The 16,030-nt window shown below is 46.7% G+C and overlaps 1 protein-coding gene across 2 annotated transcripts in view; it reads left to right on the top strand.

The window, feature by feature from the left end:
- ADAMTSL3 (ADAMTS like 3) overlaps window positions 1-16,030 on the top strand; it is a 348,695-nt gene that overhangs the window by 224,107 nt on the left and 108,558 nt on the right. For both annotated transcript variants that reach the window (XM_043554621.1, XM_043554622.1), the window contains one exon: window positions 12,884-13,170. In XM_043554621.1, the coding sequence (XP_043410556.1) occupies window positions 12,884-13,170 (287 nt within the window). The remainder of the gene's footprint in view (window positions 1-12,883; window positions 13,171-16,030) is intronic.

Here is a 16,030-nt window from a genome sequence, read left to right as displayed (position 1 = left end):
GAAGGCACCATGCCTCTAGCAATGCGGGCCAAGAGAACTGGCACATCCCACTTAGGACATGCGCAGAAAGAACTTTTCCACGTGGACTACTGTCGGGCCTGGAAGTGAACCCAGTGGTTTCTTCTGAATGACCCCAGAGTAACTAACTGAAGAGAGAGGGATTCTGGGCTCATGACTGAAGCTTGGTGATCTAGAGGAAGGGGGGGGGGGTCACAAGAAGTAGGTAATGCAAGAGAAGGAGTAATGAGAAGAGGAAGGAGGGGACACAAGGAAGGACCACAGTTGTAAAGACCAAGGCAGTATAGGGTTTAAGGAGAGTCGCAGATCTCAGAGAGAGCCAAGGAGAAGCTATGTGGACTGAGGAAATACTATTTAGATGGACAAGAGTCTTTTCCAGTTAATGTTAGGGTAGGATCACTGAAAGGGTAGAGAAGTAATCATTGCAGAGATTTAAGAAACGAATTCCCAGTCAGAAGGAAGTGGGTATTTGACGACTGAAGAACGAGTAAAGATTGGTAGTCAAGTTGACGGAAAGAAGTTGTTATATGTATGTTTGATTTTTAATTGTTTTTATTTGAAGCTAGGATGACCTTAAATATAGTAACAAGGTAATAAGGATCGTACGCAAGTCAGTTAACATGTCTGCGCCTCCCAGCTGTACAAGAAGGCTCAGCGTTACTGGAACCTTCTCCCCACTCCAATCTCCTGTGATTCTGTAAGCGAAGGAAAGAGAGAGATTTGAGACACTCAAAAGGGAGCATGGTTGTCATGCCGGGAAGGCTATAGAGTCGTCAGACTGGGGTGACACATCCTACCAGGTTCTTCTGTCCCCAGAACACAACGAGATCATGATGGCTACTCCTGTGTGTCCTCTCTTGGCTAATGGGATTGCTGTCCAGTTCCCCAAACCGCAAGCTTGGAGTCATTCTTGCCTGTCTCTCGTTCTTCCCTTATATGTCGTTAACCACCGGCTGTGCCAGTCATAGCCACCAAAATCTGTCTCCATTCCAGCTCCTTCCCTCCCACCATCCTCTCCAGGTCCTGAACTCACCCTTCCAACAGCCTCCCGATTCGCTTCCCCCTCAGTCCCTTCGAACCTACCCATTCCACAGCTCTTGGACTAGACCAGCCAAGGCACAAATCTGATTCTTTCCTTCCAATGTTGCGAATACCCCAGAGGTTCCCCATCACCCAAATATTTACACTCGTTCACAAGGCCAACCAGACTTAGCAGGGGCCATCCCCCTTCCTGGCTCCCGGCCTCATCCCTCACCACTTTCTTGCTTTGCCTTGAGTGGGACGTTCCAGCCACATGGAGCTGCTGGTCGTGCCTGGCCTTCGGGAAGCTGCCACTCACGTCCACGCTCCCCTTGTACTAATTTTCTTATTCGAGTGTAGGTGACGCGCTTTCATCAGAACCACTTGTGGTGCTACGTAATTGCAGATTTCTGGGCCCCGCGTGGCAGACGCTGGGGGGTGGGGCTTAGTCACTAGAACGTTTTCGGCTCTGCCAGATACCTTTTGGTGTGTGTGTGGTAAAACATGCATGACAAAATAGGTGCAAGGGATGAAGAGGTGCAAACTTCCAGCTATAAAATAAACAAGCCACGGGGATGAACAGGGAACAGAGTCCATCGTCGTTCGTAACTCTGCGTGGTGACCGACAGTGCTGATGCCCATCGTGGGCCTCGTTTCGTAACGTGTAAAAATATCAGCCCGCCCTGATGCACTCCGGAAGCAGCTAGAATGTCGTATGTCAGCCGCACTTCAATTTTAAAAATTACCTCTTTAACCATTTCTAAGGGTGCGGTTTAGCGGCCTTAAACTACACTGATGCCGTTGTGTGACCAGCCCCACCACCCACCTCCAGAACCGCTTCATCTCCCCCAACATACACTCTGTACCCGTTAAGTGCTAACTCCCCATATCCCCCTACTGCCCGCCCCCCCAGCCCCCAGCACCTCGATTCGACTTTCCATCTCTATGAATCTGCCACCAGCGTTTTTAGCAAGCACCCCAAGTGACTGGGGAGGGAGCATCCGAGTTTGGGAACCACTAGATCAGAGAGTCCGAAGGGTCCCTTTCAAGGTCTGAAAATCCCATCCATTTTCTTCTTTTCTAAATTTTTTATTTTTATTTATTTATGTTTAATGTTTATGATTTATTTATTTATTTATTTATTTTTGAGAGAGAGAGAGAGAGAGAGAGAGAGAGAGAGCAAACAGGGGAGGGGCAGAGAGAGAGGGAGGCACAGAATGAGAAACAGGCTCCAGGCTCTGAGCTGTCAGCACAGAGCCCGACGCGGGGCTCGAACCCACAAGCTGTGAGATCATGACCTGAGCAGAAACCAAGAGTCGGACACGCAGCCACCTGAGTCACCCAGGAACCCCCCCCTCCGCCCCGGTCTACCGCCGTTCATTTTATTGGAAGGGGCAATACCATGTAAGCTCCAGGAGGTCCGGGCCTCGTATTCATTCCAAGCCTGCTTATCCATCAGTCCGCCTGCCTTTGCTGGTGGTGCCCTCCTCCCCTGACTCCCTGAGCAGAGCTCATGTGCCCTTTCCTGCAGAAAGACCCCACTCGTGTCTCTCCAGCATGGAAGAATGAGCCTGCACGCACCTGTTCCCGGCCTCCTCCCCACTTCCTCTCTCTCTCTCTGTCTCTCCCTCCCTCCCTCCCTCCCTCCCTCTGTGGTCGCTATGCAATTTTCCTTTATAATTCACGCTGCTGGCAGGTTCTGGCGTGTTCCTGGCTGTCTAGTGCGAAGTTTATAGTTTCCTCCCTCCCACCACTTCTGACTCCGTCCATTCCCTCCATTTCCAAACAGGACCGCAGCATACCTCAGCTTCCAGTTCATCCCTTTATAACCACTATCCTTTGTGGTTTGGGGATGCTCCCTTGTTGACAACGGAGGGGAAGGCGAACGCAGCTATATTTCAGATCCCTCGAGCAAAGCCTGCCAAACCCGCCTGGAGAAGATAAATATTTCTGCCTCTGTGGTTTCCCGTGGCCTGGGCTCTGAATTTACACAGGGAGTGGATGTTCTAAAGCTTTATTTTATTTTTTTTTTAATTAGGAAAATAAAAATTACAGCTTATAAAGCTAAGCCAGGGGAACTACAGTTTTGACCTTCTTAGCTTTCCGCTGGGGAACGTGTTGACAGTCGATACGGTTATCCTTGTTCTCAAAGGCCTTCCCGGGAGGCCTGCGACTTTCTTTGGGGTTCACGATGCTTCGCAGCTGGGTCGCCCCATTCTCCCATTTTTCATAGACGGAAGCCAAGGAAACAGGGCGGGTTTGGAGCGCTTTGGGTGTTTTCCTCACTGCTGTGTTCGCTTCTCCATTTGTGGAAGCTCTATCTGCTACCATCCAAGTATGTCTTCTTTGAGACATCTGGTTTTCCCGTAAGAGCAATAACGGCTAATGTTGAGGACGTCGTTTGTGCCAGGTGCCTCTGTGGCGGGTTAGCTCACTTAATTCCAACAACGTCCCCACGAAGAGGTGTAATTTACCCTCACTTTAGCGGCGAAGAAAGCAAGGCACAGAAGAGGTTAGGGAGTTGCCCAGCCCTTCAGGGCTGTTAAGTGGTAGACGGTGATTCTCTGCCCTGTGATTTTAGGAAGCGCTTTAGTTTTGCCTTACGTGACCTGACTCCAAGCTGCGCGCATCCGTAGGTTGGTCCGAGGACCTGCCTTCAGGACCTACGCGAACTTGAGATGGTCTTGAGATGCACACGGGCATCCGAAGAGCCGCACGTCAAGTACGTGGGATTGTGTGCAGGCCGGCTGGCCACGCCTGGATGCTGACGTCCGGAGTGTGGGGAGGGGCCGGTGGGGGAGAGAGGCTGGTAAAGGCAGCAAGGATACAGCGGGGAGCTTAAGCAGGTCTTGGAAAACTTCTCAGTTCACTAAGGAACTGGGACTTCGTTTGGAGAAAGTGGGAGGTTTTCACAAGTGAGGCCATCATGATTACACCCTATTTTATTTATTTATTTTTTAATTTTATTTAAATCCAGACTCGTTAACATATAGTGTAATAATGGTTTCAGGAATAGGATTTAGTGGTTCATCGCTTACATACAACACCCAGTGCGCGTCCCAACGAGTGCCCTCCTCGATGCCCATCATCTGTCTAGCCCATCCCCCCCACCCAACACCCCTCGAGCAACCTTCAGTTTGTTTTCTGGATTTAAGAGTCACTTATGGTTTGCCTCCCTCTCTGTTTTTATCTTAGTTTTCCTTTCCTTCTGTGTTCATCGGTGGTGTTTCTTAAATTCCACGCGTGAGTGAAATCATATGGTATCTGTCTTTCTCTGACTTATTTCGCTTAGCATAATACACTCTAGTTCCATCCATGTTGTTGCTAATGGCAAGATTGCATTCTTTTTTTAATGTTTATTTATTTAATGTTTATTTTCATTTATTTCATTTTATGTTCATTTATTTCCGTTTATGTTCATTTATTTAATGTTTATTTATTTTGAGAGAGAGTCAGAGAGTGTGAGTGGAAGAGGGGCAGAGAGACACAGAATCCGAAGCAGGCTCCAGGCTCTGAGCTGTAAGTGCAGAGCCTGATGTGGGGCTTGAACCCATGAACCATGAGATCATGACCTGAGCTGAAGTTGGACGCTTAACCGACTGAGCCACCCAGGTGCCCCACAAGATTTCACTCTTTTTGATGGCTGAGTAATATTCCATTTGTGTATGTATGTGTGTATATATGTGTGTGTGTGTGCGCACGCACCAGATCTTCCTTATCTGTTCACCATCATGATTACATTTTAGAAAGATCTTTCTGGCTGTCTGCAACTTGTTTCTAATCATTCACTATGATAAAAAAGGAACTGTGGAAAATGTCAAATTACACATCTCTGTGTAGACTGGACACATTTGTTGGGGTGGAATTTCTGGGCCAGAAGGCACATCGAAGGCATTGAATTTCTTTGGTCAAATTGCATTTCAGAAATTCAGTACTGATTTGCCATCCAAAGCAGTCCTGAAGCCCACCCTCTTTCCCACACCTCCATCAAAATGAGGAAGTTACCTGTTTTCAAAAAAAAAATGCTATTTTCTAGTACAGTTGACTCTTGAACAACATGGGTTTGAGCTATGTGGGTCGACTTACATGTGGATTTTTGCAGTGTGGCACTGTAAATGTATTTTTTTCCTGATGATTTTCTTTCCTTTTCTTTTTTTTTTAGAGAGAGAGAACACACATGTGTGCACACACATGCATGAACAGGGAAGGGACAGAGGGAGATGGAGAGAGAATCCCAAACCAGCACAGAGCCCAGTGTGGGGCTTGATCCCAGAACATGAAATCATGACCTGAGCTGAAATTAAGACACAGATGCTTAACTGACTAAGGCACTCAGGCACCCCCCCCCTTATGATTTTTTTAATAGCATTTCTTTCCTCTAGCTTACTTTATTATGAGAAGACAGTATATAATACATAGGACATATAAAATATGTGTAATTGACTGTTTATGTTATGGGTAAGGGTCCATTGGTTAAGTGTTTGGGGAGTGAGAAGTTGTATGTCGATTTTTGACTGTAGGCAGAGGGATGAGGAGAGGGTCAGTGTCCCTAACCCCCGAGTTGTTCAAGGGTCAGCTGTATTTTCTTTTTAATTTTTTTTTTAACGTTTATTTATTCTTGAGATAGAGACAGAGCATGAGTGGGGGAGGGGCAGAAAAAGAGAGAGAGAGAGAGAGAGAGAGAGAGAGAGAGAGGGAGAGAGAGAGAGGGAGAGGGAGACACAGAATCCGAAGCAGGCTGCAGGCTCCGAGCCATCAGCACAGAGCCTGACGCGGGGCTCGAACCAACGGACCGCGAGATCATGACCTGAGCCGAAGTCGGACGCTCAACCGACTAAGCCCCCCAGGCGCCCCAAGGGTCAGCTGTATTTAAAAAAAAATTTTTGGGGGGGGCGCCTGGGTGGCGCAGTCAGTTAAGCGGCCGACTTCAGCCAGGTCACGATCTCGCGGTCCGTGAGTCGAGCCCCGCATCGGGCTCTGGGCTGATGGCTCAGAGCCTAGAGCCTGTTTCCGATTCTGTGTCTCCCTCTCTCTCTGCCCTTCCCCCTCATGCTCTGTCTCTCTCTGTCCCAAAAATAAATAAACGTTGAAAAAAAAATTTTTTTAAAAAAATTTTTTTTTAATGTTTATTTATTTTTGAGAGACAGAGACAGAGAGAGGCAGAGCATGAGCGGGCGAAGGGCAGAGGGAGAGGGAGACACTGAGTCTGAAGCAGGACCCAGGCTCCGAGCCGTCAGCCCAGAGCCCAACGCGGGGCTCGAACTCACGAACCGTGAGATCATGACCTGAGCCAAAATCGGACGCTTAACCGACTGAGCCACCCAGGCGCCCCAAGGTCAGCTGTATTTTTAACGTTTTCGTGGCTTACCTTTAACTTTGACCCATGGAGAATTTACTCTGACGTGTGGTGTGTGGTGTTTGTCTAACTTAATTCTCCCTTGAATAATTAACAGGCTGCCCCGCCCCATCTGGTGAATAATCTGGTGCGCACGTCACGTCGAGGTCACAATACCTTCATTGTGTGAATGGACCACTCCATCGTCAGTGCCAGAGTTCGGGAATTACTACAACTTTTTAGAACGTTTTTCTATCAGGCTCTGCGAGGGCTGTCTCGTTGTTACTCCTTTTAAACGGCTCATGACGGTCCTCAGCTAACCTCCCATAAAACCTTAGAGTTGTCTTGTCTGTCTCCAGCCTCCTTCCCCTAAATCGGATCGGAGCTGCGTTCATTTGCTAAATCAATTAACGGGGGGACGCACATCTTTAGTGTTGAGTCCTCCCATTCAGAGGCATGTGCTGTTCTGTCCAGTGAATCAGATCTCTGAGGTCAGAACCCCTTCAGTAGTTTGTGGTTTTCATCATACCAGCCCTGTGCTTTTTTTTTTATAGAGTTTTTATTCACAAGCTCCTGTGTTAAGCCTCAGTCTTTCTCATCTGTAAAATCAGGAAAATAACAGTACTTGTTCATAAGGTTGTTGTGAAAATTACATTAAATGATAAATGGAATATTCTTGGCACGGTGCCTGGCAATGAACGCCAGCAGCAAATGTCGGTTGAATTTTGAGAAACCTGGTAGTTTTAGGATAGATGGATAGGGACTTTGTTTTTTATTATTATTTGAGAGAGAGAGAGAGAGAGAGAGAGGGCGCACACAAGTGGGGGGGGCATAAGAGGGAAAGAGAGAACTTTAAGCATGCTTCACACTCGATGTGGAGCCCAACTCAGGGCTTCCTCTCAAAACCCTGGGATTATGACATGAGCTGAAATTAGGAGTCAGGTGCTTAATTGACTGAGCCCCCCAGCTGCCCCATACATAGGCACTGTTTCATTGAACTCGTATTTTTTTTCTAAAAATTTTCAATGAACTATACTGTTTTCCATAGTTATATCATCGTTAAAGAATCACTTCATCTTCTTTCCTAAAATTTGTACCTTTTACCTTTCCTTATCTCATTTTGTTATTCCTTATACTTTTTACATTTCTGAAGAGATTGCGTTTGTATCCCATATAGATTTTGAAATTAGAGTCTTTGTATTTTAATAGGAGTGTTTAATTCAGTTAAATTTATTATGATTGCTGATAGTTCTGGCCTCCATTTTTTTCTTTTTTTCTCTTAAGGTTTATTTATTTTTGAGAGAGAGAGAGAGCACGTGCGAGAGAGAGAGCATGAGCAGGGGAGGGGCAGAGAGAGACACACAGAATCCAAAGCAGGCTCCAGGCTCCCAGCTGTCGGCACAGAGCCCGACGCGGGGCTCGAACCCACGAACCGTGAGATCATGACCTGAGCTGAAATCAGATGCTTAACTGACTGCGCCATCCAGGCACCCCATTCTGGCCTCCGTTTTAAGTTATCTCCTTGTTTCTCATAATTTTCTAGATGACGCGTGTTTTCTGGATTCATTTTCTCCAGTAACTGGAGATCAATCCTTTGTAATTTCATCTTTTTCTGTATGTTTTTTTTATCACCAACATTCCTTTTCTATTGACTTCTCCATCTTTAAAATGAGTTAAGTTGACATAGCTGGCTTTCTTACCAACCTATTTCAAAGCTCCTGGTTTCTAAAAAGAAGTTTTTAGCCAGGTGTTTTCCTTTTCTATGGCCGCAGGAGCAATTTACCACACACCTAGTGGCTTAATAAACATTTGCTATCTCAGTTCTGTAAGTCAGGAGCCCAGTAGATTGAAGTGGTTCCTCTGCGCTGGGTCCCACGAAGCCAAAATCGAGGTGTCTCTCAGCCTGAGCACCTGCCTGGGGCCCTGGGGGAGAATGTGCTTCCAGTCCTATTCAGCTAGTTGGCAGAATTCAGTTCCATGCAGTTGTAGAATCGAAACTCCCATTTCCTTGCTGGCTGTCGGCCAGTTGTTCTCAACTTCAAGGGGTCGCCTGCACTCCTTGGCTCCTGGCCCCTCCCGTCTCCCGGCCAGCAGCATCCGGGGTACCTCTCGTGCTCTGAATCTCTCGCGCTCTTTTCCTGCATCTCTCTGACTTCAGCCAAAGAAATTTCTGTTTTTCAGGACCTGTGATTAGATTATCCTGCTAGGATAATCTCCTTATCTCGAGGCCCATAACCTTAACCATATCTGCAGAATTCCTTTTGCCATGCAATATAACATATTCATACATTCTAGAGACTAGGGTGTGGGCATCTTTGGGGTGGCCATTATTCTGCCTAAAACACATAAGTTTTTTTTTTTTAATTTTTGGAATGTTTATTTATTTTTGAGACAGAGAGAGACAGAGCATGAATGGGGGAGGGGCAGAGAGAGAAGGAGACAGAATCTGAAGCAGGCTCCAGGTTCTGAGCTGTCAGCACAGAGCCTGACACAGGGCTTAAAACCCAGGAACCACAAGATCATGACCTGAGCTGAAGTCGGATGCTCAACCGACCGAGCCACCCAGGTGCCCCTAAAACTCTTTAAGTTTTTATGTTCATCATTTTTTATCACTTTTTCCTGGGAGATAGTGTGCCTTTCCAAGCTGTATTATAGTCACTTTTTTTTTTTTAACATGTTTTATTTCTGAACACTTTGTCTGTTTGTCTTGTGTTAGAACCTCTACTTGAAGAATCCAGGCATCTTCAATATCGGATTATTTCAGTTTTCTCTCATTTTGTCTCTAAAAACTGCCAGGGTGCCTGGGTGACTCAGTCAGTTGAGGGTCCAGATTCAGCTCAGGTCATGATCTCACAGTTTGTGGGTTCGAGCCTCACGTCACGCTCTGTGCTGACAGCTCAGAGCCTGGAACTATTTTGGATTCTGGTCTCCCTCTCTTTCTGCCCCTCCCCTGCTTGCATTCTGTGTATCTCTCTCTCTCTCTCAAAAAAAAAAAAAAATTTAAATAAATAAATAAACTTAAAAATAAAATCTGCCATTTAAAAAAAAATCCGTTTTGAAGAGGTAGAATTTACATACAGTAAGCGGTGTCTATTTAAAGTGATGAGTTTTAACAGGTGTAAACAGCCACCCAGCCCCAGCCTCAGGCAGGATACCGAACACTCCCATCACCCCCAGAAGGTCTCCTTTGCAGACTGTTCCTCCCTCCCCCTGCTCCAAGTGCTTCAAAAGCTCCCCTCAGGGCCCCTGCGGGGCTCACTCAGTTAAGCCTCTGACTCTGCATTCCGGTTCAGGTCCTAATCTCACATTTGGTGAGTTCGAGCTCCGTGTGTACTGACAGCACAGAGCTTGCTTGGAATTCTCTCTCTCTCTCTCTCTCTCTCTCCCTCTCTCTCTCTCTCTCTGTCTCTCCCCCCACCCCATCCCCTCCCTGCTCATGTGCTCGCTCGCTCTCTGTCTCTCAAATAAAAAAAAAAATCATCTTTGCTTCAGTAAGCAATAATGAGGCACCTGGGTGGCTCAGTCAGTTGAGCATCCAACTCGTGAGTTCAGCTCAGGTCATGATCTCATGGTTCATCAGATCGAGCCCCATGTCGGGCTCTGCACTGACAGTGTGGAGCCGGCTTGGGATTTTCTCTCTCCCTTCCTCTGCCCCTCCCCTGCTTGTGCACATACTCTCATGCTGTCTCTCTCGAGATAAATAAATAAACATTTAAAAAATAATTAAGTAAACAATACTAATAATCCATAAAAAATTGAAAAAAATCCACAAAGACCATCATGCTACTTTATACATAAAGTTTCTGTTGCCATAGCTTCCCTCCCCCCCCCTTTCAAACCACTCATGGCTAATTTGGATGGTTCTCACATCTGGTTTTTAAGAGGACCCCTAAAAGGGTCTCTGAAAGCCAACTTGAAAGGTCCAGGACACCTTAGGAAAACACTGGATGTGACCATCACTTGCCACGTTGGGAACTCAGGTGAGCCTTTCCTCCAGCCCCATCTTCTAATGGGGCTCTGAATCACAACAGACACAGGGGTTCCCTGTGAATGAAAAGAATCTACATCTCAATTTTCAGTTTTTATCACTAAGGAGAGAGGAGGGGAAAAGAAGAGTGACCTTAAACGTGCAGTGTGCACAGGGGCGCCTGGGTGGCTCAGTTGGTTAAGCGTCCGACTTCAGCTCAGGTCATGATCTCGCGGTCTGTGAGTTCAAGACCCCGCGTCGGCTCTGTGCTGACAGCTGGGAGCCTGGAGCCTGCTTCAGATTCTGTGTCTGCCTCTCTGTCTGCCCCTCCCCTGCTCTGTCTCTCTGTATCTCAAAAATGAATAAACGTTAAAAAATTAAAAAAAAAAATACAGTATGCACATGGTTAGAAAATGCAGGCCTTTTAAAGCTATAAACAAAGTGGAAGCTCCCACTCGACACTCTGGCACGCGCGATCGATCACTTCCAGAAAAGAGACATTGTACATTGTACGTCAATCAGGTACGGGTATGTGTGCTGTAAATGTTATAATTAAATAACATATACACTACATATACATATGCATGCCTTTCTGTGTGTATTTAGACAAAAGATCCCAGTATATGAGCCCTCCCACACTTACTTCATTTAACTCTCTCCAAGAGGAGACTATTCCTTCTGAATTAATAACAGACACACCTCCTTCTTTTAATTGACCTCATATTATTACGTTGTATGTATATTGCATTGTATTGGTGCCTCGTCTTGAATTTAATCAGGCTTTTTCTTTCCAGTTCTACTGGGGAAAACAGCAAGGAGAGAAAAGAGCATGTTCAAATATTATGCCAATACTACTCTCTGCTGGGAGGTTGGGCGAGCCCTCTCCTGGCCTAGGGGAGGGGAGGGAGTTCTCCACCAAAAGTTTTCAATGCAGTAAATAGAATTTGGAGGGTTTACTGTTTGCATGGCTCTTTACGGGGCTCATGTATCCCAATGGTGTTTCCTCCTGCTGATTGGATTGTGGACAACGGTGATGAAGTCTTGTCCAGGGAGAGAAGGTTGGAGGACTCTGAGAGACCCTTACTACCCGTTCTGAGATTTTGAACATGAACCCTTGGAACTATATCTTAGCCGTTTTCTGAAGTGACTTACAGTACGTTATCCTGTGAACAGAGATCTGCGTTCACTTAAACTCAGGAAGTGATGCACGCCATATTCCCCTCTTAGGCATTTATAGTATGCATTCATGTATCGTGGTCTTTGGAAAAGTTTCGCAGTAATTAAACCTGTGGAGCACTCTTGCACCCGTGGTTTCCCCAACTTACATTCGCTGGGCTCTTCCTTGCCTGTCACTTGTGAATATCTCACAATGCAAGTGTTGCTTCGGGATGACTTAACTAAGTATGTCCCTGCTGAGTCTCTGCTTTTCAGTTCAGTGCAGGAATCAGTAAACGTCTTCTGCAAAGGCCCAGATAGTAAAGATTTTAGGCTCTGCGGGCCAAATAGTCTCTGTGGCAAATCCTCAGCTCTGCCATGTAGCATAAAAGCAGTCATGAACAAGAAGTGAGCAAGTGACCGTGGCCATATTCCAATAAAACTATAATTACGGATACTTTAATTCAATGTCGTGTCATTCAGAAAATATTACCCTTCTTTTCCACCCCCAACCATTTAAAACTATAAAAGTCATTCTGTAGTCTGTAGAGAAACAGGTGGGCTGGACTTGACCTGTAGGCTGTAGGTTGACAACCTCTGATTTAGTGGATAATAATTCAGAATCAGAAATAAATACTTTATTCAGCCATGTTGTGTCTAAGATATTTTCAAGAAGATGAAATTCAGTGTAGTGTAGTTGAGGACAGAATATGAAAGCTTCATCTACCCTGCAGAAAACATTTATTATCTTAAATATTGAGAGGTTAATAAAGTCCTACCTGTTAAAGGATAAGCCTGATAAAGATTCATTGAATAAATATTGATGAAAATTCTCCGTATTATAAAAGAACTCAGATTAGAAATTATCACTACATAATGGTTTATTATGACCAAATTTTTGAAGAGCCTAATTTTAATGATGTTATACAAAGGTGATAGCACAGCATTTGAGTTTTAAAATGGAGGCAAACTTTTGGGGCACCTGGGTGGTTCAGTCAGTTAAGTGTCTGACTCTTGATTTCGGCTCGGGTCATGATCTCATGATTTGTGAGTTTGAGCCCTGCATCGGGCTCTGCACTGTCAGACTTGGGTCTCTCTCTCTCTCTCTCTCTCTCTCTCTGCCCCACCCCTGCTCTCTAAATAAGTAAATAAATAAGCAAACAAATAAATAAAATGGGTGCAAACGTTCACTAGATCTCCAGTGAGAAATCCTTTCTGTTGCTAATAAGATTGGACAATTTGTTCATGACCTAGTTGAGCACCAGGGAAAATAAACAGCGTTTCCAATGTCCCGAATTCCCTCTGAGCGAAGTTATCTCTTCCCTTCAGGGAAGGCCTGTCGCTCCTGCGGGGCCGGCATATAACGGGGACTCCTGGGTCTTCTGTAGGTTCATCCCGGAGCCCTGGTCGGCCTGCAGCACCACGTGCGGGCCGGGCGTCCAGGTCCGGGAGGTGAAGTGCCGTGTGCTCCTGACGTTCACGCAGACGGAGACCGAGCTGCCTGAGGAAGAGTGCGAGGGCCCCCAGCTGCCCACCGAGCGGCCCTGCCTCCTCACCCCCTGCGACGAGAGCCCTGCCTCCCGCCAGCCCGACGCCTCTCCCCAGGAGGACAGCACGATGACCTACCACTGGGAGTACGCTGGCTTCACCCCTTGCACGGCCACATGCTTGGGAGGTATGGGATTCTCTCTGGGGGGGTGGGGGGGGGGGGGACAGCGGCGTCTTGTGTTGCTAATAGTTTGAGAAACCACTGATTTGGCTAAGCCAAACATGCAACTTAGAAAAACCTAAAGGAGGTAAAGTCATTCGAATAACTGAAAACTATGCCTTCTCTGCCTTTATTTTCCATTGTGATTATTCCAGGAAGATAAAGGATAGTGTGGCAGTATATCCTGACCCCCCTCCCCCCCCAAAAAAATGTTATGCTCCTTTGGCCTCGGCAAATGTATAAATGAGGTGGGGAAAGAGGCCACTGATTAATATGGAATAAGTAGGGGAATGCAGAACTGGTAAGTCGAGGCAACCTCGCCCTTGAGTCAGTGTTACAAACTGAGGTGGCCTGGGATTGCCATTTCTGATGGGACTCTGTCAGGAGTCACCCTCATACCTGCACGTTGGGCTGGAGGCCAGGGAAGAGCACACTGGTCACTCTGGTGTATGTGCGTGCACGTACGTGTGTGTAATGTGCATAGCCAGTGGGCCTGTTAGGATTAGGAAGTGCTAATATGGCCAGGTGGCCTCAATAGGGTGCAAGTTGGCACCAAGATTATTAAGCCCTCCAGGATCCAAAAGAGAGTTGATGAGCAGAGAGCAGGGGCTCAGATAGTCATTCTCCAGGGCTCTCTTTTTTGGAAGGAAAAGATAGAAATAGTTGGAAAGCTAGCTCTTCTGCCGACGTGAAGGAGACTCATCTGATCAGGACTCCAGGACCCCTGACACCCTGACCCTGGATTCCAGCACTTGTGGCAAACCCTGGTGGCTAAATGTGCTCTGACTTCAGGGGCACCTGGGGGACTTGGTCAGTTAAGCGTCCGATTCTTGATTTCAGCTCGGATGATGATTTCACGGTTTGTGAGTTCGAGCCCCACGTCGGGTTCTGTACTGACAGTGCAGAACCTGCTTGCGTTTCTCTCTCTCTCTGTCTCTGTCTCTCTCTCTCTCTCTCTGCCCCTCCTGCATGAGTTCTTTCTTCTCTCTCTCTTTCCCTCTTCCAGATAAATAGATAAACTTTAAAAAAAGTGCTCTGACTTCAGTCCCAGCCAATGGTGAGAAGAATACAGGAGCTACTGCCTTAGAAGGTGGTTAGTTCAAGGGCATGCTCCAGCCCTCCTGGTGCCCCTGAGCCCATTACTTGGAGCTCCCTATCAGGTATTAGAGCTTGTGATCCTGTCACTGTACCTGAGCCCCTCCCTCTTTGTCCTCCGGGCCCTTAAGTGAATTCCCAGTCCTTCCCATCCAGTCTCCATGACTTGGTGGTATTTGTCTTTGTCCTGTCCTAATTCAACCTCTAAACCCACCTATCCTGACACAGACACCTGTTCTCTGACATTGCCAGCCTGCAGTAGACCCAGAGGAAGTGGCATATGTTTTAGCCCCAGCCTTCAGCTAAGCTGCTACCTTTCACATGGAGTTATGCACGTAGGATTTAGAACAGGACACTTGGCTGCTCCCAGATTCTCTCTGCTCTCTTACTTGCTTCTCCCCGGTTTTTAGAAGCCCACCCAACTGACTAGGAGCTCAGATTTTCTTACTCACCTGGACCTCAACTGGCTGCTGTGTCTCTTGCCTCCAGGGCACATAGTCTCAGCCCCAAGTCCACTGCACACCTATGCTGCCGCTCAGAACTTAACTCCTGCTCTGAGTTCAGCACCCTGGACACCACCCTTGTTACAGCTTGGAAACCTTCACGTGAACATGCCCTTGGAGAGAATAGGAACTAGTACTTTCCTGATGAGTCTTGAGGACCCCTCCAGAGGTAGTTGCCGAGATGCAAAAATGGTCCCCCATTCAACTGCCGTTATAGATGGCTGGAACTTCCTATGACATTCCTGGAAAGTATCAGCTATCTCCACCACTTCTGAACCAGCACGTTCCTACAGTGTCACCAGGGGCCTGGAGCTGTGTCTTTTATTATGAGAGCAGAAACAAATCCTGCTGTTGCTTGCACAGCCTCAAATCTCTTAGTCTCAAAACTCTTGAACGTTGCCTTTGGTAGAATTACTATTTCATCTAGTACTCTGCTATCCTTGAGTTTAGTTTTTTTCCCTGACTGGGAAGGCCCCTCGATTTGGGGAAGCATGGCATGTTGGGTCCTCAGAACTAAGAGAGCGTTTGGAGTTGCCCAAGGAAAGATGACCAGGCGAATTCTGATTCAGTTGGCGGAGTCTGTTGGACCTCATCTTTGATAGATAGATAGATAGATTGATTGATTGATTTTGAGGGGGCGGGGAAGGGAGAGACGGAGAGAGAGAGAATCTCAAGCGGGCTCCATGTTATCAGCACAGAGCCCGACGCAAGGCTCAATCTCATGAGCCATGAGATCATGACCTGAGCCGAAATCAAGAGTCAAACGCTTAATTGACTGAGCCATCCAGGCGGCACTAGACCTCATCTTTGAAGCTTGGTACCAAGGTGTTAGAATCTGCTATTGTGCTGTCTACTGAGGTAGCTCTAGGAGGCACCTCCAGGATGGCTGAGCCTATGGGAATGCCTTTCTTTTTTTATTTGCGAATAGTTTTATTGAGATGTAATTCACATCCCATACAATTTATGCATTTGAAGTCTTTATTCAATTTGGTGGGTTTTAATATATTCACAAGGTTGTGCAAACATCCTCATAATCAGCGTCACGGCACTTTACCCCCACAGAACCCTGTACCCTTAAGCAGGTCACTCCCCATTTTTCCTCAAACCCCCATTTTCCCTGCCAGTGGCAGCCCCTGGAAACCACTGATCTATTTTCTGTCTATTCTGGACATTTCGTATAAGATGAATCACATAATATGGGGTCCTTCGTGACTTTTACTTAGTATAAT

Source organism: Prionailurus bengalensis, chromosome B3 (assembly GCF_016509475.1).
Source record: "Prionailurus bengalensis isolate Pbe53 chromosome B3, Fcat_Pben_1.1_paternal_pri, whole genome shotgun sequence".
Lineage (NCBI taxonomy): Eukaryota > Metazoa > Chordata > Mammalia > Carnivora > Felidae > Prionailurus > Prionailurus bengalensis.
This window is presented reverse-complemented; position numbering and strand designations above follow the sequence as displayed.